Here is a 26,198-nt window from a genome sequence, read left to right as displayed (position 1 = left end):
TCAGAAGACAGATGATCATTGGTCTGACCCAATATGGCTGTTCTTATTTTCTTATGACTTGCAACGGGTTACTCAGCAGACCATTGGTAGAGCCCCAGTATCACACTGCCAGCTAATAAAGTAGATTGTTGAACATTGCCCCTTCAGTTCCTCAATAATAAAATACACCAATTCTACTCATATGACAACACAATAAATAGATCAATTTTCCCCTTGATTCATGCATGTAACTTACCTTAATGGGAGATTTAAGTACGTTGACTTCGGCTACGTTATTCACATAGCTGAAGTTGCGTAACTTAGATCGATACCCCCCCCCCCAGTGTAGACCAGGCCTATGCAATGAATTCTGAAAAGCTCAAATCCTGAAGTGTTCCCTCAAGCAGCAGGCAGTCTGCTCCTTATATTCTCCAGTCTCTATGTGATGTCAATAGGACATCTTCACGTACATGATATGATCCATAAACGGGAGCTCTATGCAGTGGCCCACTTCGCCCTATTTAACTTAAGAGATGGCTATCAAAAGGTAGTAATTATTCAGAATAACTCATTTGAATAATTTTGCCATTTCTACATCTTAGAACATAGCCATGCTGTAAAATGATCAGTACAGGGTTCCTAGTGCCCTGTTTTCAGGGCATTTAAATACTCTAGCAATTTAGAAAATAGCACAAACCCAAAAGGATATGTACTATAAAACTGTTCTAAACAGCAGGAGATTTAGTCAAGAATTTGCCAACATTTCCAGAGCATAATTTGTAACATAAGTATACAAATAAATAAACAAACTTTTGAATTCGTAAACAAAGCAGCTAAAGAGGGCTTGATATCAGGAAGTCCTTTAATCCTTGCTACTTTGGCATAAATGCCTTAAGGATCATTTCTAGGATAAAATCCAACCTTACATGCACTTATATATTCTCTAGACCTGGCAGATGAAGTAAGCAGCATCTCAGGAGGTAGTTTTTCCTAAAGATAATGTTGGAAATTTTAATCTGTTGACCTTTAGCTAAAATCAACCAAAAAAAAAAAAAATACAGAAGAACAAAAGATATAAATCTGGAATGTATATATTTTTCATAATTCTTTTGAAGTGAATCAACTCTGTCTCCTAACTCCTACTTTTTTCGCACTGAAGTAAGCTTCTATTATAAATAGCATGAACCCATGATGAATGAATAGCCTTTAGCTCTGCTGCAGATATTGGCAATATATTCTATACTTGCACAAAACTATGCAGCACTGAGGGAAAAAGAAAGCCTTCTTTCTTCAGTTTTATTCATTTATCTATGATCAAAAAGATTTCAGCTATATCATCAAATATTTTATGTGGCATTTCAAATGAGTCTCCCTCACAGATGTTTTGCGTTTGTTTCCCATTTATTTGTTCAATAATTTATTAAGTACCCATTGCCATAGTATCTCGGCAACTTATAGACTGAAAACTCACCACTAGACCTAAGAGAGAGAAGTTTATGAAGCTCAACTTCCTATGTAAGTAAGACAGGAAACTATACTGGCTCACGTGGAATCCTTTGAGCTTTCATCTATCCCTTCAATTTAGACTATTTTCGCCAACTATAGCCTTGATTTCATGCTCCTTTCTATAGGCTCTGTTTGTGTGTGCCATGCTCCTATGGTCTCTATGAGTAACCTTATGGCCTTATTATGGCCATCAGGAAGTTTAGACTTGAAATTAGATGAAGGTTTCTAACCATCAGAGGAGTGAAGTTCTGGAACAGCCTTCCAAGGGGAGTAGTGAGGGCAAAGTTCTCAAACCATGGTAAGCAATGATACACTATAAAAGAGCTATGTAATTAGCACTTAAACTAATTTTAAATTTAATTAAATGTAGATACGGCTAACCTGTGAATTTAGTAAAAGATGACAACCTTTTCCTACAAGAAATGCTTTTTATTATTCCTGGAATCTTGGCTGGCGGCAAGAGAGACACTCTCTGGTATAAATAATTATCACTATAGCAAAACGTCTAGTGGGAAAAAAAAAATACAACGAAACAGATGGTGTGGACCTTGCTTGCAATGAGTAAGCAACTACCTTCACTTATGGTTTAAGTGAGTTTCTGGACAAGTAATTTTAAACCTGAAGAACTGAATGTGAAATCCTGACCCCACTGAAGTCAAAGGCAAATTCCGACTGACTTCAATAGGACAGGATTTCACCTGGAATATATTTGCACAAGAGCTGCTAATCTCCAATGCTACATGAATAGACTTTAAAAAGCCAAATATATCTGGATTCAAAAAAACATTATCTACCTAGTTCAACAGAAGGGAAAGTGTGATCATAAATTGAATATTAGACTGGATAATAGCATCTCTGAGGTAATTTTCCATCAAAACTGATTGTTAAATTATAAAGGCAAGAGCAATGTAAGAGACTATTACAAAACTACTGCTGTCATAGATCATCAAAATGCCTCACAAAGACAACATAAAGCTAATCTATAACTGCTACAGTAAGAAGAATCTAAACTAAATCTGAAAATTGATTTCCAGCTGGATTAGGAATTGAAGACAGCCTTTTCAAACCTGGATGTCACAAGTTCAAAGGCCTGATCATAATTTACATATTTCACAAAAGAATGTGTGGTAATTTGAAGACAAAGGGTTTGTTTGTTTCTTAAACAGAACAATATTTCACTGTGGATAGAGTCGTCTCTGATAAATTCCTTCTTAAACTGAAACCAGGCAAAGAATATACTGCATGTTGCTTATAAGGCATTGGCAAAACAGTAAAGTTATTATTATACGCAACTTAGTTAACTTTTACTATTCTAAATTTGCCAGATGACTGAACCTTGACCAGCTCAATCAGATTCTCAGATTATTCCTCAGATAGAGGATTGATGCCTGTGACAGCTGCTTTAATGAAAACATTTTCCTTCCCAAAATGATGTCTTCTGGAATATTACCTTATATTTTGTAAATGTTATGTCACATTCCTTTAAGTGTACTAATCCACAATTTAAACTGGTTTCGATAATATGGTATCCTGATTATATTCTCTCTCTTATATTTGGGTTTTAATATTTTAATTCCTTTATCCTAATAGATGCATAATAACTGAGGCCATATAAGAAGGCAGGCAGTAATTGAAGAGAGAAGTAATGTATAATATTTCAGTAAATATGTTGTTTCCCCAACATTAATTAATCTTTGTGCATATATTTAAACAGAATACTAACAAAAATAAATTACTAAAAGCAGATGTAGACACCCTCATTCTTAGGAATGATTTGAAGAGAATGTTCACCAGCTTCTAAAATAGGACACATTTAAAAAGACACAATTTGGACACTATGCTGTGCAAGCTTTTCCATGAAGTTCTGCCAATTCGCTTATTTATCAAGTAGCCAACACCAACTATTGTGCAGGAATTGCTGATCTGGGTGGATAGTTTCAAGCTTGTGATAGTGTGTATTTGTTTAAAAAGTGTACAAACACTAAATAGGATTTGCATCTAAGGCAAATGCATTACACCACTATGGCACTTAGCCTCCTTCATGGTTATGTGCTATAAATGTGGTGGCCTCAGTCCAGATCCTAGTGGACAGATGTCCACACCAGGGCCGGCTTTAGGCACCAGCATCCCAAACATGTGCGTGGGGCGGCACTTTTCAAGGGGCGGCACTCCGGCCCCCCCCCTTTTTTTTTTGCTTCGGTGGTGGCACTCCGGCATTTTTTTTTTTTTTTTTTTTGCTTGGGGCAGCAAAAAATCTGGAGCCAGCCCTGGTCCACACCAAACACACAAAAAGTCACAAACAGTGCCATCATGATTGTTGGCATCTTTATTGGCAGTCTCAGTAGAGGATCAAGGATGAAAAAAGCATTGACACTAAACTACTCTTAACTTTTGAGATGGTCCCACCAAGTTAGGATAGGGTAACATGGAGAACTGTTGTACTGGATCAAACCTGTGGTCTGTCTTGTCCAGTATTCTGTCTCAGAGAGTAGCCAGCTCTCCATAACCTTCAGAGGAAGGTTAAGGAAAGATGGAGTAGGTGGATCTGGGATAATCAGCCCCCTCCATGAAGGTGTCATGCTAATCCTAAATACACCTCTACCCCAATATAACACTGTCCTCGGGAGCCAAAAAATCTTACCGCATTATAGGTGAAACCGCGTTATATCGAACTTGCTTTGCTCCGCCGCAGTCCCGCCCCCCCTGGAGCGCTGCTTTACCGCGTTATATCCGAATTCGTGTTATATCGGGTCGCATTATATCAGGGTAGAGGTGTAGCTAGAAATTTGTTTAAGCCAATACTGCATTTTCTTGTGTTACAATTCCAAAAAGCCCAACGCCTTTTCTTTTGTTTTAAAATCAAGGATAAAAAAAAGTATTGTGGATGAACTATGCTTTAATTCATTTGCCTGATTGAATGTTGTGGTAGTGAAGAACCACCTACTCATTACGGTTATATAGCTACTTTCAATACAATTCAGATACTGTATGTAACCTTTCAAACAATATCACTAGCCGAAATAAAATACATTACTCTTCTATTAGGAAGTACTCCTGTTGACTCTTCAAATTTCTAAACATGCTGCCATCTTTGCTTCAGATCTAAAGCTGAGACTAATTCAGAAGAAAAATCTTTTTAACTTGTACTGGATTCTTAGCTTAAAATTTAGGTTGGAATTCAGGAGCAGGAGAAATACTGCAGATGTGAACAACAGATGGCAAAAATGCTGTGTGTGTGTTTAAAAAGTGTCAACATTTTAAAATATTCTGGGATATCAGAGAGAAACAACTGAATTCTTTTACAGATATTCCTTCAGAAGAAGTAATATTTAGTAAACCACACATATGCACATATTATAAGACTATCCATCAATTAAAAAAAATTGTAATAAGAGCACAAGTTTCTGTGAAAGGTATCCTGCAATAGTGCAAAACTATAACTTGTATAGACCTATCAAACTAATAGGGAATTGGACCAACAATCAAATACAGATATTATCATAGTAATGACAAATGATGCTCCACTTGTCATGTAAGCAGCCCTGTTGAAGTCAAAGGAACTGCTTACATGAGGAACATGAGAAGGACTGGACAAAATTCAGTGTATTGCAAGATGTCTGTCACTTTTCCTGAAGACAGTGATGATTGATTATTAAAACGTAAACTTTAAAAAAAGGATGATTTTTTCCTTTTACATTTCATATCCTTTGTACTGAAATATAGTAACTCCTCACTTAACATTGTAGTTATGTTCCTGAAAAATGTGACTTTAAGTGAAACGATGTTAAGCAAATCCAATTTCCCCATAAGAATTAATGTAAATAGGGGAGGTTAGGTTCCAGGGAAATTTTTTTTTTGCCAGACAAAAGGCACTATATACATTTTAAACAAGCAATTTAATACAGGTATAAGTTTTAAACAATTTTAAAGAAACAATTTAATACTACAATCATCATTGCTGAGTATGAAGCAATGGGAGGTGCCCCCTCCTTACCCCACACAGGCACAGCCCACTGGCACTGCAGACAATGAGGCAGGCAAGGAGGCTGAAGGTGCCGTAGGCTAGGAGAAGCATGTTGTGCAGCAGCAGCTGCAGCTTCCTCTACTGTGCAAGTACCAGGGGTGGGGGGCTCAACCCTCAGCCCACCAACTCCACCCCTTTCCCCAAACCCCCACCCTTAACCCACTTCTTCTCCCCCTGACCTCCTCCCCCTTTACTCTGCATGCTGCATCCTCGCTCCTTCCCCCTCCCTCCTGCCCATGGCAATCAGCTGGTTTGCGGCATTCAGGAGGGAGGGGGAGGAGTGAGGACGCGGCACGCAGGCTCCCCCTTCCTCCCCTGCCTCCTGAACGCCACAAACCAGCTGATTGCCAGGGGCAGGAGGCAGGGGAGGGAGGGGGAGCCTGCGCACCGAGTCCTCACTCCTCCCCCTCCCTCCTGCCTCCTGAACACCGCAAACCAGCTGATTGCCGCAGGCAGGAGGCAGGGGGAGCAGGGGGAAGGTGCTGATCCGCGGGGTCTGCTGGCGGGCAGGAGGCGCTTGGGGGGGGGGGGGTGTAGGGGAGCTGATAGCTGTGGACAAAACAGGCAGCCAAACGATGTTATAGTGGAGCATTGCACAACTTTAAACAAGCATGTTCTGTAATGGAGCAGGGACGTAAGATCAAAATAACGTTAAGTGAGAGGACGTTAAGTGGGGAGTTACTGTATAATACACCAAGATTGTTCTGCTCTCTTTACAATGTATGTGTCAGTTTTCATCTATATTATATATATTACTTTGTCTATGTACCTAAATTAAATAAATACTTTTCAGCTCTTCAAAGCATAGCTTATTAGCCAACTAAGACATCTATTTGTTTAAAAAAATTAAAATAAAATAAAAAACAGCCTCTATACTACATTACGGAATGCACTAGCCATTGCTGAGAAACCACAGTTTACTGATATTATTCCCATCTACTCTCCTCAATACCTTTTCTTTTGCTTTGTTTCCCGTTGTTATTATGTCTAATTGAAGCCCCAGTCCTGAAAGATGTTCTGTGTGATTAGTTCTCTGTGCCTGCATGAAGCCCAATTGACTTGGATTAGGGAACAAACCTTAGTTTCAGCAAAACTAAGCAATGACATGTTAGTAGTTAATTAACACAATAAAAACTTATTTGTTCAAAAAGTGTGAATGGTAAATTATTTAGGTTTAAATACTTGAATGAAAGTTATGTACTGGTTAAAAACAATTTGCATTCAGATATAGTGCAAAATTGTCTTTTCATTACAGGACAAATGGCAAACAGATGCAGAACTATTTACTTTTCCTATTCCTTCATTCTAGGTACATTCTAGGACAATTCCAGCTGACTGGAGGACAATAATTCTGATTTAGGGCAACTTGTGAGGTATCAAAATTTGTTTTTGCAAAAATGGATTTGTATCAAAATGTCTATTTTCAGATCAAACCCTGAGCTTTTTCATCCAGGAGGAGAGAAAGAAAGAGTCCATGTGAGAGAGTGTTTGTGCCTATCCTGGTGACTATGGCAGAAGCCTGGGATGTGAGAGACCCAGGTTCAAGTCCCTGCTTTGTCTGATTCCCAGTGATCTTAGATGAAAAAACTCTGTTCTCAATCAGGCAGAACAGGGACATGAACCTGGGTCTCCCACATCCCAGGCCAGTGCCATAATCACCAGGTTACAGGGAATCTCCCTCGCCACTGGGCAAAAATGTTGTTGAAGTTGATGCATCTCAATGACATGTTTCAGCTTTGATAAAGTTTCTTTTAGTTGAAAATATTCCAACCAGCTATAGTTCCAGTACTTATACAGTAGCAAAAAGAATAGCAAGACATTAGTAAGGCTGGCATGCATGGGATCAATATAAAATGAACTTCTATGAAGGTCTGAAAAATACACCTAAATATAAGAGGTGTAGCTGTAGGTTCCCACTCCATTATCCATGTATATCACTGCCCAGACAACATGATTAGCTTGGACTTCTTCAGTATCAGAATAAAAACTACAAAGATTCAATAAGAGAAATAAGCAAACTTCATTTAACAGTTCACATCAACACATTTAAATATTTTTGTGGGCCAATATAAGAGGGGCAATGGACCTAATATATCTGCACTGTCCAGGAGAGGGTTGAACAGTGCTAAACACACTATTGGGGGGAAATTCAGGACAGGGAGTGTGTTGGGGTCACCCTGCATGTGGTAACCCAGGCTGGTGGAAGCCAGAATGTGACTGGAGCTTTGCTAACAGGCTGCAGCTATACACAATCACTCAGGGTATTATCTGTATGCTGTTTGGCTGTTTCTGAGCAGCCCCGGTGGGAGCTACAACAGCAAAGCATTGTTAAGCATCCTAGGTTGCAGGGCAGGGGTGACACAGCCGCTCACTTGTCTGGATTGCTTCCTGAAATATCACGGGATCGTGTAATTGAAGACTGTATCATAATACATACTCACAAGACGGCCAAATTAAGGTTACATGGGCAATCTCAATTCTGGTATTTACTAACTTTTGAGTGGTGGACTTTGTAACCTCAGCATTATTTTAATATAGTTTAGTGTGTGTAACATAAGGTCAAAAGGGGAGTACAATATGTAGGATGTTGATATAACACAACATTTTGAGACCGTGTGCTTCCACTGTTAGGGAGAAAGCTAAACTTCCTTCCCTCCACGGTGTTCCCCCCACGTAGTAAAAGGCACAGGTATATCGGTAGTAACTGGTGCAGTAGAAGGCACAGGTATATCTGTAGTAATTCATTAAGTATTAGCTTAAGTCACAAAATTACAAGACGTATTAACAGAAATATAATTATGTGAAACATAATCTTTCAATCCTGTTATCAAGATGCTTGCAATTTTCATTTCCTGAAACATTGAGCAAATCAAGTGATTCTGTATCTAGACTAATCCCAATTGAACTCTTTTTTCCCATTACATTATTAGCTGTGACTCACAGGACCTTGTCAACACCTGTTTTAATTATTATAGTGGTGCAGTAGCACCACTATAATTAAGGTTATGTCATGACTTTGGTCTAAAGAGTGACCTTCTAAGGCCTCTTAAATTGGCATGCTTACTCAGATTCCTTTGAAATGTGGTGTGCTTTAGAAGGGTGAAGAATTGGCTTAGTAACTCAATTTGGGGTCATTTAAGTCAGAGATTGTGGAGATGTAAATGCCCCAAAACAGCCATTTTTCAAAAAGTTTCTACATTTTGTGTCTTTATTTATTTTTGGCTCAGAGCTACAGATAAAACTATTGATGTAATGTGAGTCTCAGTCTGTTGAATTTTACCCAAGGTGGTGCATGATACTCACTAAATCTTTGGGAGACCCAAACTGAGAACAGTATTTAAGAATATGTACATTTTTACAGTGCACATGTGCCAGTAAATAAAAACAGCCAGCGGGTTTCCATTGCCGCCATTTTATAGAGGACCATGGCTTGCTAGTTAACTTTAGAGCAGCCTCCAGATTGATCTAACATGCCCCAGAGTTGGGGTGATGTTCAAGGTAACTAGCTCAAATAATTCTAATAGTTTGAAGAGGCATGATTTTCATTTACACAATCCATGGTGGCTTATTCCTAACATATTCTGTTCACATATGAATTCTATAGCTATCTTTAATGATTTTAGTTTACCTAGTGCTCAAATAAGGTTCACTGTTCTGGAATTCCCAGGATTACTTCTAACTTTCTTAAGATAGGCACCCTATTGGTAGTTTTTATTAATTATTTATTATTATAGTATTGTTGTTATAGTTTTTTAAATCAATTTAGACTTGGTTCATAAACTAGTGAACTTCTTTGTCCCGCATCGGGCTTTCACAATATGAATGAAGTTATCCCCACATTGCCGATGCTTCTCCCCTCAAAAAAACAAAAGTATTAAAAACAACGTACCTTTATTCTATGAAATCGAACAATATCTCCAATTTTGTAGATTTTTGGAAGGGCATCTAGATTTCCATTAAAAAGCGTGCATGTTAATTTCACATTTGATTGGTCCACAATTGTTACAACCGAACAATAATCTGTAAAATATAAAAAATAATGTATAATAGGACTTAACATTTTAGTATTCATATATTCATATTTGGATTAACACATAAATCAAGGGAGTAATGCTAACATAAATAAGAAAATCCGTCCCATCATATGCTACGTAAACTGTCAGAATAGCTGAAAACCAGTATGGTAGCTTGCGCAAAGAGCTCTGAGTCAGAAACTCCCACGTTCTATTCTTTGTTCTGCCATGGGCCCACTATAGGGTTTGGGGAATGTTACATCTTCACAAGTCTTGGTTTCCTCATCTGTAAAATGGGGAAAATAGCTATTAATCTCACAGAGCTGTGAGAATGATAGTGTTTGCACTGTACTTTAAGAGATAAAGAGCTGTGGAAGTTTTAAGAGTAAATTAAAACATCAATTACCACCCCACATGCAGACATAAGAAAAAAGGTTGCAGGCACATATCAGTCGTTTGAAAGTTTATTGCCTTTCAAGTTGTTGTTTCATATAGTTTTGGGAGGCAGGCGTTAGAGACCCAGGAAATGGCATTGCAATTCCACAACAAGCCACAAGGTCAAACTCCAAAGACGATATGGCCTTTATTCTGCCTCACTAGAACTGTAACAGTGTATTATGTATGTTACAGACTTCCCTAAACAGAAATGTAAAAGTATGTGCTCAGTTGAACATCTTTAAGTGAGAAATCTGTAAGGAAGTAGTGATGAAATTGTTGTCTTGATTTAAGGCGTTAGATGCCTAACTTGCTTGGTTGCTTTTGAAAATACCACTAGGACATCAGTAATTTTTAAATAGGTAATAAGCACAGAAATTGCCTCATAGTCTATTTCTATGTTGATATATGACTTAGCCAGGCATTTATGTATGCAAAACTTGGTTTTGAAAATGGCTTTAATAATGTACAGCAAGACCCTTAAGAAAAGCATATAATTATATGCAATGCATGAACTAACAATACACAATGCTTCCATTTTTGAAGTACTGCCTCCTGAAATGGGGGAAGTGAGCATTGGCTTTGAATGTGAAGGTTGCGGTCCCTAAGTGCACAGGACCAGAATGTACAAAACTAGCATTCTTAAGAGCGAAGAAATTGAATTCTTACATTTTAAATTTCTTACATTTTAGGAGTGAAGAAACTGAATTCTTACATTTAAAAATTGTATTTCTACACACCAGTACATAAAAGTGGGCCTACTTGCCCATTAGTGATTCCCCCCCCCCCCCCCCCCCCAGCCCTCCTTTCATTAGTTACTTTGAAAACTTTAGTTGCCATTTATACTGAGTGTGCCATTTACAGTGGGGCTGAAAATGTTTGCTGGAGAAGTGCACTGAAACATTTTATGCTTTCAGACTTGAAGGCACCAAGAGTTTTTGGGTTAATTCGTGCTGCTAAGTATTGTGCAAAGTAAGGCCATGTCTACACTTGGAGTGCTTTACTGGTATAAATGTAACGGTATACCGTACTGGCAAAGCAGTCTTCGCTGGATACAGCTTATGCCTGTAAAACTATGCTTTTACTGGTGTAACTTATTACACACCCCTTTCCCTGCAATAGCGTGAGACAAGCTATGGCGGTAAAAGCACAGTTTTGCTGATATAACTGTGTCTACACTAGGGGCTTTTGTGAGCACAGCTATGTTGGTCACAAATTACACCTCATCACATCCCTGACTGACATAGCTATGCCTGCAGAGTCTGTAGTATAGTCATGACCAAAGCAAAAGGTAAAAATCCGCAGTTCTGAATTGCCTGAGATGCAGAAATCCAATCTAATTTTTACTCAAGTTTTTCCTTTTGCAAAATCTCACTTTCAAATACAATGTAAATGTTATTATATTGGTAAAGTGCTAACTTGAGGGGTAAAAAGTTCAGATTTACAGGCTGGAAACAGAAATCTTTCCCCTTTGCCTACATCTCAGTACCTTTGGTATGGTCTCCTCTCAGAAACCACACTAAAGGGGAAGGGTTAACTCCACCCACTCAGTTTTATTTTGTGTACTGGCAGCAACCATATCTAGACTCCTGAGCTCAATCAGAAATGGTTGTAGTACTTAAGATGTCAAGATTTATATAATCCCCTTGGAGCCCCTACTCAGAAGTTAAGAAACACTGCTTAAGCCATCAGAAAGTTGTCTAGGTTATTTAATTGCGATTAATCACGCTGTTGAACAATAACAGAATATCATTTATTTAAATATTTTTGGATGTTTTCTACATTTTCAAATATATTGATTTCAATTACAACACAATACAAAGTGTACAATGCTCACTTTATATTTATTTTTGCTTACAAATATTTGCCCTGTAAAAAACAAAAGAAATAGTATTTTTCAATTCACCTAATCTCTATCATGAAAGTTGAACTTACAAATGTAGAATTATGTACAAAAAAACCTGCATTCAAAAATAAAACAATGTAAAACTTTAGAGCCTAGAAGTCCAATCAGTCCTACTTCTTGTTCAGCCAATTGCTCAAACAAACAAGTTTCTTTACATTTGCAGGAGATAATACTGCCCGCTTCTTATTTACAATGTCACCTGAAAGTGAGAACAGGCATTTGCATGGCACTGTTGTAGCCAGCATCGCAAGATATTTATGTGCCACATGTGCAAAAGATTTATATGCCCCTTGATGCTTCAACCACCATTCCAGAGGATATGCGTCCATGCTGTGACGGGTTCTGCTCGATAACAATCCAAAGCAGTGTGGACCAACATGTTCATTTTCATCATCTGAGTCAGATGACACCAGCAGAAGGTTGATTTTCTTTTTTGGTGGTTCGGGTTCTGTAGTTTCCGCATCGGAGTGTTGCTCTTTTAGGACTTCTGAAAGCATGCTCCACACCTCATCCCTCTCAGATTTTGGAAGGCACTTCAGATTCTTAAATCTTGGTCGAGTGCTGTAGCTAGCTTTAGAAAATTCACATTGGTATCTTCTTTGCATTTTGTCAAATTTGCATTGAAAGAGTTCTTAAAACGAACAACATGTGCTGGGTCATCCTCCGAGACTGCTATAACATGAAATATATGTCAGAATGCGGGTAAAACAGAGCAGGAGACATACAATTCTCCCCCAAGGAGTTTAGTCACAAATTTAATTAACGCATTATTTTTTTAACAAGCGTCATCAGCATGGAAGCATGTCCTCTGGAACAATGGCCAAAGCATGAAGAGACAGATGAGCCTTTAGTGCATCTGGCACATAAATATATTGTGACACCTGCTACAATAGTGCTATGCGAATGCCTGTTCTCACTTTCAGGTGACACTGAAATTAAGAAGTGGGCAACACTATCTCCCGTAAATGTAAACAAACTTGTTTCTCTTAGCGATTGGTTGAAGAAAAAGTAGGACTGAGTGGACTTATAGGCTCTAAAGTTTTACATTGTTTTGTTGTTGAGTACAGTTATGTAAAAAACAACAACCTACATTTGTAAGTTGCACTTTCATGATAAAGAGATTGCACTACAGTACTTGTATGAAGTGAATTGAAAAATACTATTTCTTTTATCATTTTACAGTGCAAATATCTGTAATAAAAAGAATATAAAGTGAGCACTGTACACTTTGTATTCTGTGTTGTAATTGAAATTGATTCATTTGAAAATGAAGAAAAGCATACAAAATATTTAATAAATTTAAATTGGTATTCTATTAACAGTGCAATTATTTTTTTAATCGCAATTAAATTTTGAGTTAATCGTGATTAATCGACAGCCCTAATACAACACACACACACACACACACTTTCTTTTCCAAATAAAACAAATATACCAAAATACAAGATTCATCATAATACATAAAGTAAGTAAAGAGGGTTAGGATAAAGGGAAGGGAAATGACATATATATGTTCAGGGACTACATTAATCATCGACCTCTAAAAAAATCAATCCAAATTGCTTTGAATTTTTCAGGTATTCCCCTTCTGCAGAATGCCAGTCATTTGTTAGCTGCCAGGTCAGCCATATCACTGAGCCAGGCATCAATGTTTGGTGGGGACTGACTTTTCCAGTTTTGTTTTAGCAACCCAACCATACACATTGGAACCACTCCACCTTATTACCAGGAAACTTCCAAGTATCAGGAATATATCCAAGAACAAAACTTAAGGGGGAGGGCTCCAATTTAGCATCCAAAAAATCAAATTAGTCATTTGACCTACCTCAGACCAGAAATTCTTGATAGAGGGCACTCCCAAAAATATATGAGGTAATGCAGCCCCAATGGAGTTTCACTTCCAACAGCGGTCAGCAGTTACGAGGCCCATTACAATTAGATTATGTGGGGACCAGTATATTCAAAAAAGTGTCTTTTGGTGAATAAGCCATAGTCTCAAATCTTCAGTTGCTTTTTTAACATTAGATACAATTGTATTACATTACAGAGATAGTTGCGTATCCAAGTCTCTATTCCAAGCAACTCTCAAATTATCTTTCTTTGGCAGAGTTTTTTGCACCAGAAAATCATTAAAAGCTGAGTAAATCCAGGAAGTTTCCTCCAAAATAATAAAATGTTATGGAGGTTCTGGAGCTTCCAATGCATCTGGTCTAATAATTTGCTCTGATATTATTGCCGCTTCAAAAGATTCTAAAGAACCCTTCACTGTATTTTTTTTAGATGCCAAAAAAGCCTTTGACCACATAGCACGGGACAATCTTTTTGAAGTATTAGCAAAATTTGGATTTGGTAGCCAATTTGTTGCTTAGATTAAGTTTAGATACTCTAATCTGATTTCCAGCGTAGTTACCAACAATATTATTTTTGCCCATTTGCATTACAGGGAGGAATAAGGCAGGCCTGCCCTTTTTCTCCTCTTCTCTTTGATTAAGCTTTAAAATCTTCATATATACTGATATACTGGCACTAGAAAAGGTTCAGAGAAGGGCAACTAAAATGATTAGGGGTTTGGAGGGTTTGGAGAGGGTCCCATATGAGGAGAGATTAAAGAGGCTAGGACTTTTCAGCTTGGAAAAGAGGAGACTAAGTGAGGATATGATAGAGGTATATAAAATTATGAGTGATGTGGAGAAAGTAGATAAGGAAAAGTTATTTACTTATTCCCATAATACAAGAACTAGGGGTCACCAAATGAAATGAATAGGCAGCAAGTTTAAAACAAATAAAAGGAAGTTCTTCTTCACACAGCGCACAGTCAACTTGTGGAACTCCTTACCTGAGGAGGTTGTGAAGGGTAAATAATTATAATAATTATAATAATTTATAATAATTATAATTAATGGAGATACCCTATCTCCTAGAACTGGAAGGGACCTTGAAAGGTCATCGAGTCCAGCCCCCTGCCTTCACTAGCAGGACCAAGTACTGATTTTGCCCCAGATCCCTAAGTGGCCCCCTCAAGGATTGAACTCACAACCCTGGGTTTAGCAGGCCAATGCTCAAACCACTGAGCTATCCCTCCCCATTCAGTTTTTTTATGTATTAGTACAGCAACACCTTTCGCTTTAGAATTAAAGTAACTAGATATTGAGAGGCCTACCCAATCTCTATTCAGTTTAGAAGCCTCAAGTTCTGTCAGGTATGTCTCCTAGAGAATAGGAATGTCAACATTCTTTATTTTTTAAGCACCGGGTATATTTTTTTTCTTTTAATAGGGTTATTAAAGCCCTTTATATTCCAGGAGACACATTTAATTATCAGAGCCATCATTATTAATACATAATGGATAACATATACGCTTTGTGAATAAGTGAGAAATTGCAAATTTTCCTGAGCAGCATACAGTTCTTGCATATCTAAGCACCAAAAGTTATCATCCAGATATAGGGTGTCACGTCCTGGTATATATTCTACAGAAGTGGGAAGGGAATTCTCAGCATGGAAGGGAAAGAGGAGAGGGGCAGAAAGACGAATTAAATAAATGAAAAAACAAAACAGAAAAGATAGTGGAGAGAGAAATACACAGTAGCACCATACAATCAAAAAGAAGAATCTATTTAAACAATCCAAAAAACCACACTTGACATTCAGGAGGCACATCGCTGGATCCGTTGAAACTTCAAATACAGCTCAGGGATTTGCCCGATCTTTTCAAGTCGGGCAAACAACATTTAATGTCAGTGCTGGAAATATGACCACCACCTATTTTAGAGCAATGTTAGCTTCAGTCATACTTCATATGGCAACCAAGAAACTACACAGGCCATGTCAGTTTAATCAAATTATAATGCCAGTGCCACAAACCAGTCAGTAATCAGAAAGGCAAAGCTACCATTTTGTCTAATATCACAGCAGGCACCTACATCCTGTGGAATAATATAAAAATATCCTATACTAATCCCAACAACAGTACAAAAGTTAATGTAAACAATTTATAGCAAAAACATTTGCTATTATGGCTCAGGTCTGGGTGTATTTTCCCCAATAGAATAATTTACTTTAGCAGTAAGCAATTAGTGAAACACACATTTCTCCCCTTGGTTAGTGTCACTATGATCCCCAGAAAAGGCAAGAAGCATGCAAAACCTAACTGACTCAGTTTTAATTCTTTTCTGTTCAGTTCCTTAGGTCACCTCTCATAACTTGGTTTTAGAGCTAATCCTCAGTAAACATTTTATAAAGCAACAGAAGCACCAATAAACTGCTTAGAGACCCCATCAATCCACTATGACATCTTCATCATATTAAGACTGTGAAGATCTAGAAGGAAACAAAAAGGATGTCACGTTCCATAATTAGATGAAGATGGCACATGGGTCACAGAAGCATGAAGAGCATTAATCAGACTTTTTAGATTTATTCTTCTGATGAATATGTACATATGACCGTTTTGGATCCATTTAAAAAGATCTTTCTTTTACAAAACCCTAAATGAATAGGGGGAGATGAGAGAAGCGCTGACAGGAGAGATCCCATAGGCAATTTAAAGAGCCCAAACCCCACATCTTCCTATTTCTAATACAAATATAAATAATTGGTACAACAACATTTCTATAAACATGATGACTGATTTTTCAATATTCTGGCACAGATTATACAATTCTCAATTCTAACATACTAGATGCCTTCATAACTGGTTCTACATCATTACTGAAGATTCTTTTGCCTATTCCTATCAGAAAGAATTGATATACTAGACCAGATCACAGGTCCATCCAGTCAACTATCCTATCTCTAAATGGGACAGAGGAAGGGGAAGGAAACCGCACAGATTAGTGGTTGGCCTTTAGTAGGAATATTTATATTCCTAAAATATTTATTTATCCTGACGAATGTACCTGTGGATGTTCTCATCTTACATTTTTGATACCTTCTTGGCCTCAATTATATCTTCATGGAATGAGTGCTACACATTAACTCATTTATTAGCATAAATGAGTTGTATTCAAAATGACATTCAAAATCCATAGTTTTATCCTGCTTGTGAAGTTAACAGCAGGAAAGTTTGATAACATTTGAAGTTATCCATCATACAAATATTGTATCATATCTCACTTACTATTACATTTCACAGGGATATTTGTGTGGTGCTGTGAATATACAGGCCATTCTAGCCAGCTACATACATTCAGCCTCCTGTTAGGTGGAGCAACATAGCCAACCATAATATAGCAGACTGCAGTCAAAGGGGGCTATGTGTCAAGGACAAAAGGAAATCTCCAACTCTTATTAAAACAGCCATGGGATTTTTGTGCTAAGATTTCTCAGTCACCTAAAGAAATTGTGAACTAAGCATCCAAATCCTCTAGGCAGCTTTGAAAATCTCAGCGCTAATGTTCTCGCAGAGCAGACAGATCCTCAGGTTTGTCAGGTTTTATCTAAAATACCCATACACAATTAATTGCACGGAATTCCATTTATCTGCCAAATTTATCTTACCAAGATTTGAAATTGTAGTTCCCAGAAGTATTTCCCTAGAGTGCAATTCTCTCAATATTTCAAATACAAGAATTAGACCACTGGATTCTCCCACCTTAGGGTAAGGATCCAGGTACAAAAATATGTCATCCTCCTCTCCCCGCCATGATTTCCTGTGCATCTAGCATAGTCTTAATGAGACTAATTTTCTTACTGCTCGAAGTAACATAAAATATAGTATTGTCCAAGCCACACAATCATGATTTAGAATTCATACTATTCATTCTAGACTCTTGTTTTAAGTGATTAATAACTTCCCTTCCTAAATATGACCTTTGGTAGTGTCACTTCCATAGTAATTCTAATTAAAAATTAAGCTCTTCAAGAATGCAGTCCGGGTTTCCATTAACTAAAGTCTTATCCTGTAAATCCTTTCTGAAGTACATAAATGGGAAGCCACCAATCCAACTGAAATGTGAAAGCTGTTTTCTGTTGCTCGTGAATAGCATAATATTTGTGATTGAGTTTGCTCATTTTCACAAGTATTAAAAAGAGCCAAACTAAATTGTATTGCTGGATTTTATTTATTTGCTACTGCTGTTACAGGAAACATAAATGTCACTGCACAAGCAATTTTGTTTTAATCCAGCAAAGTCACTGTAGTATAAGACAGCCAATTTTTTCCAATGAAAAGAAACTCAATTTGTAAGATTACCAATCCAGAACTTTAAAAAAAAAAAATAAAAAATATTAATGAAGCTCAATAATTAAAGGATAATTTTCCTTTACCAGACATGACAGATTCCTTTACCAGATTCATAGCCACCATGAGGAAAAAAACAAACCACATTATAAAGTCAGTATTTTTTACCTGGCTGGCTAAATCAAATATGCAAAAATTTGGTTTGAAAAATATGATAGAACATCAACACAGTTCACTAGATTTGCCAATAGAGTAGAAAGTTTTTACATCGTTAGCAATATTTTACATAACTAGATATAAATCAAACTACAACAGATGAAAAATTAAACTCGCTGTTAGACATTAAAGGCAATCTTGAGCAATTCACCTAATTTCCTTGGTATGAATAAGTGCAAATTGCCTGGGAGTTTTATTGTAAAAGAAAAACTGCTAGTATAACTAAGTTAAGTCTTTAATCAAAGAAGTCATGAATATATAAATTTATATAATGTGCTAAAATACTTACACAGAATTCTTTCCTTTACTTGCACAATATGCGTTTTTAAGATCAACAGTATTTAAATTAGGAACTGAATTACACCTCTACCCCGATATAACGCGGTCCTCGGGAGACAAAAAAACTCACCGTGTTATAGGTGAGACTGCATTATATCAAACTTGCTTTGGCCCTCCCTGTTCCTTGTTCCCTGACCGCCCCCTCCAGAGACCCCCATCCCTAATCATCCCCAGGACCCCACCCCCTACGCAACCCCCCTGCTCCCTGTCCCCTGACTGCTCCGACCCCTATCCACACCCCCCACCCCCTGACAGGCACTCACCGGCAGCGGCGGGAAGCGGAGCAGCCCGGCCCCAGCCTGCTTCACTCCGCCACCTCCCACTGCGGCGCTCCGCTTCCCGCCGCCGGTGAGTGCGGGGAAGTTGGGGAAAGGACGCCCCCCCACACTCACCGGCGGCGGTAAGCGGAGTGACGCGGCCCCAGCCTGCTCCACTTCCTTGCCCCGGCCCCAGCCGTGTCACTGGAGGGAGGGGGGGCTGGGGAAAGGTCCTGCAGAGTGGAGCTGGCTGGGGCCGGGCTGCTCCGCTTCCCGCCGCCGGTGAGTGCGGGAAGGTTGGGGAAAGGACGCCCTCCGCACTCACCTGCAGCGGGAAGCGGAGCGACACAGCCCCAGCCCGCTCCACTCTGCCAGCTCCCAGCCACGGCGCTCTGCTTCCCGCTGCAGGTGAGTGCAGGGAGGTTGGGGGAAAGGACGGTCCCCCGTACTCACCTGCGGCGGGAAGCGGAGCACCGCGGCTGGGAGGTGGCAGAGTGGAGCGGGCTGGGGCCAGGCTGCTCCGCTTCCGCTGCTGCCAGTGAGTGCGGGGGGAATCCCTTCCCCCAAGTCCCCTCCCCCGAGCGACACGGCTGGGGCCAGGGCGAGGGAAGCAGAGTGGGCTGCTCCCGGCCCCCCGCTAATCCCCAGGGCCCACTCTGGGACTGCGCGGCCCCCAAAAGTGCCCCCCCACAGCTCCTGCCTCCTAGACCTGGGGGGGAGCCCCTGACCGCCCCCCGAGACCCTCTACCCCTTATCCAATCTCTCGTCCCCGGCCTGGCCCAGCACCCTTAACACGCTGCTCAGAGCAGCGTGTCAGAGCTTTACCGCCTTGTATGTGAACCCGCCTTATATCGGGTCGCGTTATATTGGGGTAGAGGTGTATGTGCTGTTTACAAAATAAATTCAAGTAATTATTGTCACCAGTGGCTAGTAGAATGTTTCTAATCAAATTATTGGTATAGTTGCTCCTAAACCAGGTGCATTAAGAAGTCAATAGTTACCAGGCAGCCTACAGCAATTTTCAGTGAACCCTACAATTTTACGATAGTTTTCCTAGCTGTATAATACTTAGGACCCTACCAAATTCATGGCCATGAAAAATGCGTCACAGACTGTGAAATCTGGTCTCCCCCCGTTAAATCTCGTCTTCAGTGTGCTTTTACCGTATACTATACAGATTTCATGGGGGTAGACCTGCATTTGTCTAATTGGGTGTCCTGACCCAAAAAGGAGTTGGGGGGGGGGTCACAATGTTCTTTTTTGAGGGTCATGGTATTGCCACCCTTACTTGTGCGCTGCCTTCAGAGCCGGGCGGCCAGAGCGTGGCAGCTATTGGCCAAGCGCCCAGCTCTGAAGGCAGCGTCCCGCCAGCAACAGCGCAGAAGTAAAGGTAGCAGTACCGCAACACCCCCTTCAATAACCTTGCAAACCCCCTCCCCCGCAAAACTCCTTTTTGGGTCAGGACCCCTACATCTACAACACCATGAAATTTCAAATTTAAATAGCTAAAATCATGAAACTTACGATTTTTAAATTGACCAAAATGGACTGTGAATTTGGTAGGGCCCTAATAATACTGTATAATTGCATTTCTAATGAGGTCTAATTTGAATCCTGCAAACAGCAGGTAAGGAAATTATTTTCCAGTAACTGGAGTTATCTTAAGGTACTATCCTCAGAGGAATAATACTGAGAAAATGTGTCCTAATAAGCAGGGCATAGGGAGCCAGCTAATCCCTTCCAGAGTTCCAATATCCTCTGCAACAACATCAAAGTACAGAAAGTGTGTCATGAAGGAGGGGTAAAGAAGAGAGAGAAAAAGAAATACTACACAAGCACCATCAAAACCTCAGATTTCCTTTTGAACCGAAATACTGTGTTCTACAAGGAACAATACCTACTTTCTATGAAAGGAGGGCAAGAAATAGCATAGCTGCAGTATTTACTGCATCTGTGAAAGATCAAATTGAGATCTGATTCCCCTATTCTCAAATAAGCCGACTGTCAGACTGCCTAGTTTTGAGAACTGCTGAACTGGAGGGACGTCTCAGTACAAAAAGGCACCGCAAAATGGACACTGTACAGTCCCTTTACCAAACAGATTTCAGATCACTTAAGGAGTTAAACTGTTAGCTCAACAGCCTAACACCTGCATTATGCTACCACATGATGTACTGGAGTTAAAGTACAACAACTGCTCCAAAGTCTCTTGTACATCCAATAGCCTGTATTATTATGTGACGGAACCTTGGCCACTTCCAGTCAGGCTTCAGATCAGTGTAAGTCAGTAGTTTTTGCCTGAATGGCTAAAAAAAGTATGAAAAATTTTTGTTTAAAAATATGACAGAGCATTAACACAGTTCATTTGCTAGGGTGAGTTTGTGTAGTTTAAAATCGAGAAAATTTTGATTAACGAATTAGATTAAAGCTTGATCTAGGTTGGACAACTGAATACCTTCTACTATCTAGCATTCAGGCCAGGAAGACACTCAACTGGATCAATAACCTCCTACTGCAAAGAGAGAAAAGGTTATTGATACAAGGATTCATTACAGAGACCGTTCGGATTCTAAATTGCAATAATATAAAAAGATAATTGTAGAAAACCACATTTTCCTTTAATACCTATAGCAACATTTTTTTCCCCATTGCCAGGGTAATCAGTATACAAACATCCTTGTACTAAACTAAGTGACTGAAACAATAGGTTTATCAAATACTTACAACACATCCTAGAAAAACATTTGAACGAGAATTTTGCAAAACTCCAAAGAGAACACTTCAAAGATTTAACTTAATACAGCTTAATTGTTATTTCTAATAAGAGAATCATCTTAAGAGACACTCACAAACATTCAAAAACAACCAGCAGCATCTGGCTAAACAGATGCTGTAATGCCAGTGTTTGTAAATTGTAGATCACAATAACTGTCGTGGCATTTCTTTTCATTAACTATTTATTAAACTTAACAATTTTACTTTGTTTATTTATTTTTTACCAAGCATAAGAAGAAATATTGGGTATTTTATAGAAAATAAAACTTTAAACAGTAAAGAAACTAGTTACATGCCAACGACATCTTCTCAGAAATAGGTTTTTTGCTATAATTATCTTTGCAGGCTGGAAAGCTTTTATACTATCTGCCTAATTGGACTATAATAAAGACTCTAGAGTGAGGCATATATCAGAATTACTGTACTGATAAAACAAAGTAACTTACTTATGCCAGTTTCCCCATCTAGAGAATGAGGATAATACACATCCCTTCATTGGTGCACGTGTGTGATCGGAGTTCATATAGCATTCTGAAAATGTTTGCGCTATTAGTTATTGCAGGGTGATGATGATAATTAAAAGTGAACAAGCATTATAGTTTGACAGGGCCCTTTTCAAATACATATAGTTCAAACAACTGTTGTGCTAAAAATTTCCATGTTCTCAGCCCAAGAGAAAACCTTCCTTGAGAATTTGAGCAAAAACTTTTTATGCAGTGTTTTTGTAGCCATGTTGGTCCCAGGATATTAGAGAAAAGGTGAATGAGGTAATATATTTTATTGCACCAACATCTAGACCTGAGGAAGAACTCTGTGTAGCTTGAAAGCTTGTCTCTCTCACCAACAGAAGTTGGTCTAATAAAATAGATTACCTAACCCACCTCATCCAACAAAGAGTGGAAATCAACCACACAATTTTGCAACCTTTTTTGAAAAACAACTACTCTGCATGAGGTAGAATCCTGAAACTGAATAGGGACTTAGCTCCTAAACAGTTAATTTTCTTTTAATTTACTTTGTGCATATATTGGATTTTTATATATATGAGAATGGGATGGGAGGGGTGGGGTTTAAACACACTATCCCTTAATGGACTTTGTGCACATATGTGTAAACCGAGCTGACATTTTCATTCAGTGTATGATATATCTTAATATATTGGTTCTGTGTATGTTTTGCAAACAAGTTTTATGAAGTTTCCTCCAGGAAACTCTTCTATGGCTCCCATTATCTAATGGTACCAAGATCTCTTTTTACAGCAGTTTCCCACGGTAGGAAAGGGTAAGATGGATTGGGTTATGCCATGCCAAAAGGAAGAAATAAACTTGCATAACAATCTCCAGGACCTAGCAGTCTAAGGCCTTGTCTACACTGCCACTTTACAGCACTGCAACTTTCTCGCTCAGGGGTGTGAAAAAACACCCCCCTGAGTGCTGCAAGTTTCAGCTCTGTAAAGTGGCAGTGTAGACAGTGCACCAGTACTGGGAGCTGGAGAAAACAAGTTTATGTTAAAAAATCAAAAACCACAGTCCTTCAATTAGATTAGGAGAAAACTCTCAATATAATTCCCAGCAAAAACAGAGATGATCAAACATAAAAATCCTGATATTTGTGAATTAAAACACACTCAGAATAAAAATACTTAAGAAAACACACTTTTAACCTTCTTTATACATCAAAGCATCAAAAAAGACCACAGACCCAATTAAAAAGATACTTTACAAATCACCTATAAAATTAATAAAGTTATGACTTCATAACAAGCAAACAAGCTCTAGATTCCATGAATAATAAAAGAACACTTGATTTTCCATGTCCTGTTTGTTCACCTGATCTCCCTAAATTGTCCCAATTTTGTTTGCTACAGTATCAGCTTGGCACATGACTGATCAGGATTTTCTGCAAAAGAAACCCATTTGTACTTCATTCCAACTTGGACTCAAAGAACTTCTTGAGCTCTTGCTGAGATATCTTTAAAAATACTCGGGTGTAGACATACCAGACTAAACCTCTCAATCTGAATACGGAGCCCAAACATCCTAAATTAACATTAGCTAATTCCTACGGGTTGTAACAGAGTTTATGACCATACCAAATACTCCTCTCTAGCTCACATCAATGGGCTGCTTATCTGTCATTGTAAGCAGTTCCAATGACATTCCATCTTATAAACAGTTAAAACCTTAGCTGGTTTAATATGGCATAGCTTCTAAGGAAGTTAGCACCCAACTCCCATTGAAAGTCCCACTGAAATCTTTGTCATAGACTTTAACATGTATAAAATGGAGTGTTAACTAGGTTGTTGAATACCACTGCATTATCTACCTGAAGAGTGGGAACTGAATCTTGCTGTAAATATAACAGGAGTACTTGTGGCACCTTAGAGACTAACAAATTTATTAGAGCATAAGCTTTCGTGGGCTACAACCCACTTCTTCGGATGCATATAGAGTGAACCATATATTGAGGAGATATATATACACACACATACAGAGAGCATGAACAGGTGGGAGTTGTCTTACCAACTCTGAGAGGCCAATTAAGTAAGAGAAAAAAAACTTTTGAAGTGATAATCAAGATGGCTCAGTACAGACAGTTTGATAAGAAGCAAGTGTGAAAATACTTACAAGGGGAGATAGATTCAATGTTTGTAATGGCTCAGCCATTCCCAATCCCTATTTAGCCCTGAGTTGATTGTGTCTAGTTTGCATATCAATTCCAGCTCAGCAGTCTCTCCTTGGAGTCTGTTTTTGAAGTTTTTCTGTTTTAAGATAGCCACCCGCAGGTCTGTCAAAGAATGGCCAGACAGGTTAAAGTGTTCTCCCACTGGTTTTTGAGTATTATGATTCCTGATGTCAGATTTGTGTCCATTAATTCTTTTGCGTAGAGACTGTCCGGTTTGGCCAATGTACATGGCAGAGGGGCATTGCTGGCACATGATGGCATATATCACATTGGTAGATGTGCAGGTGAACGAGCCACTGATGGTATGGCTGAAGTGATTAGGCCCTATGATGGTGTCACTTGAATAGATATGTGGACAGAGTTGGCATCGGGCTTTGTTACAAGGATAGGTTCCTGGGTCAGTGTTTTTGTTCAGTGATGTGTGGTTGCTGGTGAGTATTTGCTTTAGGTTGGGGGGTTGTCTGTAAGCGAGGACAGGTCTGTCTCCCAAGATCTGTGAGAGTAAAGGATCATCTTTCAGGATAGGTTGTAGATCTCTGATGATGCGCTGGAGAGGTTTTAGTTGGGGGCTGAAGGTGACAGCTAGTGGTGTTCTGTTATTTTCTTTGTTGGCCCTGTCTTGTAGGAGGTGACTTCTGGGTACTCGTCTGGCTCTGTCAATCTGTTTTTTCACTTCAGCAGGTGGGTATTGTAGTTTTAAGAATGCTTGATAGAGATCTTGTAGGTGCTTGTCTCTATCTGAGGGATTGGAGCAAATGCGGTTATATCTTAGAGCTTGGCTGTAGACAATGGATCGTGTGGTGTGTCCTGGATGGAAGCTGGAGGCATGTAGGTAAGTGTAGCGGTCAGTAGGTTTCCGGTACAGGGTGGTATTTATGTGACCATCGCTTATTAGCACAGTAGTGTCCAGGAAATGGACCGCTTGTGTGGATTGATCTAGGCTGAGGTTGATGGTGGGATGGAAATTATTGAAATCATGGTGGAATTCCTCAAGGGCTTCTTTTCCATGGGTCCAGATGATGAAGATGTCATCAATGTAGCGCAAGTAGAGTAGGGGCGTTAGGGGACGAGAGCTAAGGAAGCGTTGTTCTAAGTCAGCCATAAAAATGTTGGCATACTGCGGGGCCATGCGGGTACCCATAGCAGTGCCGCTGACTTGAAGGTATATATTTTCCCCAAATGTGAAATAGTTGTGGGTGAGGACAAAGTCACAGAGTTCAGCCACCAGGTTAGCTGTGACATTATCGGGGATACTGTTCCTGATAGCTTGTAGTCCATCTGTGTGTGGAATATTGGTGTAGAGGGCTTCTACGTCCATAGTGGCCAGGATGGTGTTTTCTGGAAGATCACCGATGGATTCTAGTTTCCTCAGGAAGTCAGTAGTATCTCGAAGATAGCTAGGAGTGCTGGTAGCGTAGGGTCTGAGGAGAGAGTCCACATAACCAGACAAGCCTGATGTTAGGGTGCCAATGCCTGAGATGATGGGGCGTCCAGGATTTCCAGGTTTATGGATCTTGGGTAGCAAATAGAATGTCCCTGGTCGGGGTTCTAGGCATGTGTCTGTACAGATTTGTTCCTGTGCTTTGTCAGGGAGTTTTTTTAGCAGATGGTGTAGTTTCTTTAGGTAATCCTCAGTGGGATCAGAGGATAATGGCCTGTAGAATGTGGTGTTAGAGAGCTGTCTAGCAGCCTCTTGGTCATATTCCAATTTATTCATGATGACGACAGCACCTCCTTTGTCAGCCTTTTTGATAATGATGTCAGGGTTGTTTCTGAGGCTGTAGATGGCGTTGTGTTCAGCATGGCTGAGGTTATGGGGCAAGTGATGTTGCTTATCCACAATTTCAGCCTTTGCACGTTGACGGAAGCAATCTATGTAGAA

The 26,198-nt window shown here is 39.3% G+C and overlaps 1 protein-coding gene across 1 annotated transcript in view; it reads right to left on the bottom strand.

The window, feature by feature from the left end:
- The window catches only part of POT1 (protection of telomeres 1), a 149,644-nt gene that overhangs the window by 58,329 nt on the left and 65,117 nt on the right, over window positions 1–26,198 (bottom strand). Inside the window, exon 9 of the mRNA XM_065416157.1 lies at window positions 9,399–9,529. Within this exon, the coding sequence (XP_065272229.1) occupies window positions 9,399–9,529 (131 nt within the window). The remainder of the gene's footprint in view (window positions 1–9,398; window positions 9,530–26,198) is intronic.

This window comes from Emys orbicularis, chromosome 1, assembly GCF_028017835.1.
Source record: "Emys orbicularis isolate rEmyOrb1 chromosome 1, rEmyOrb1.hap1, whole genome shotgun sequence".
NCBI lineage: Eukaryota > Metazoa > Chordata > Testudines > Emydidae > Emys > Emys orbicularis.
This window is presented reverse-complemented; position numbering and strand designations above follow the sequence as displayed.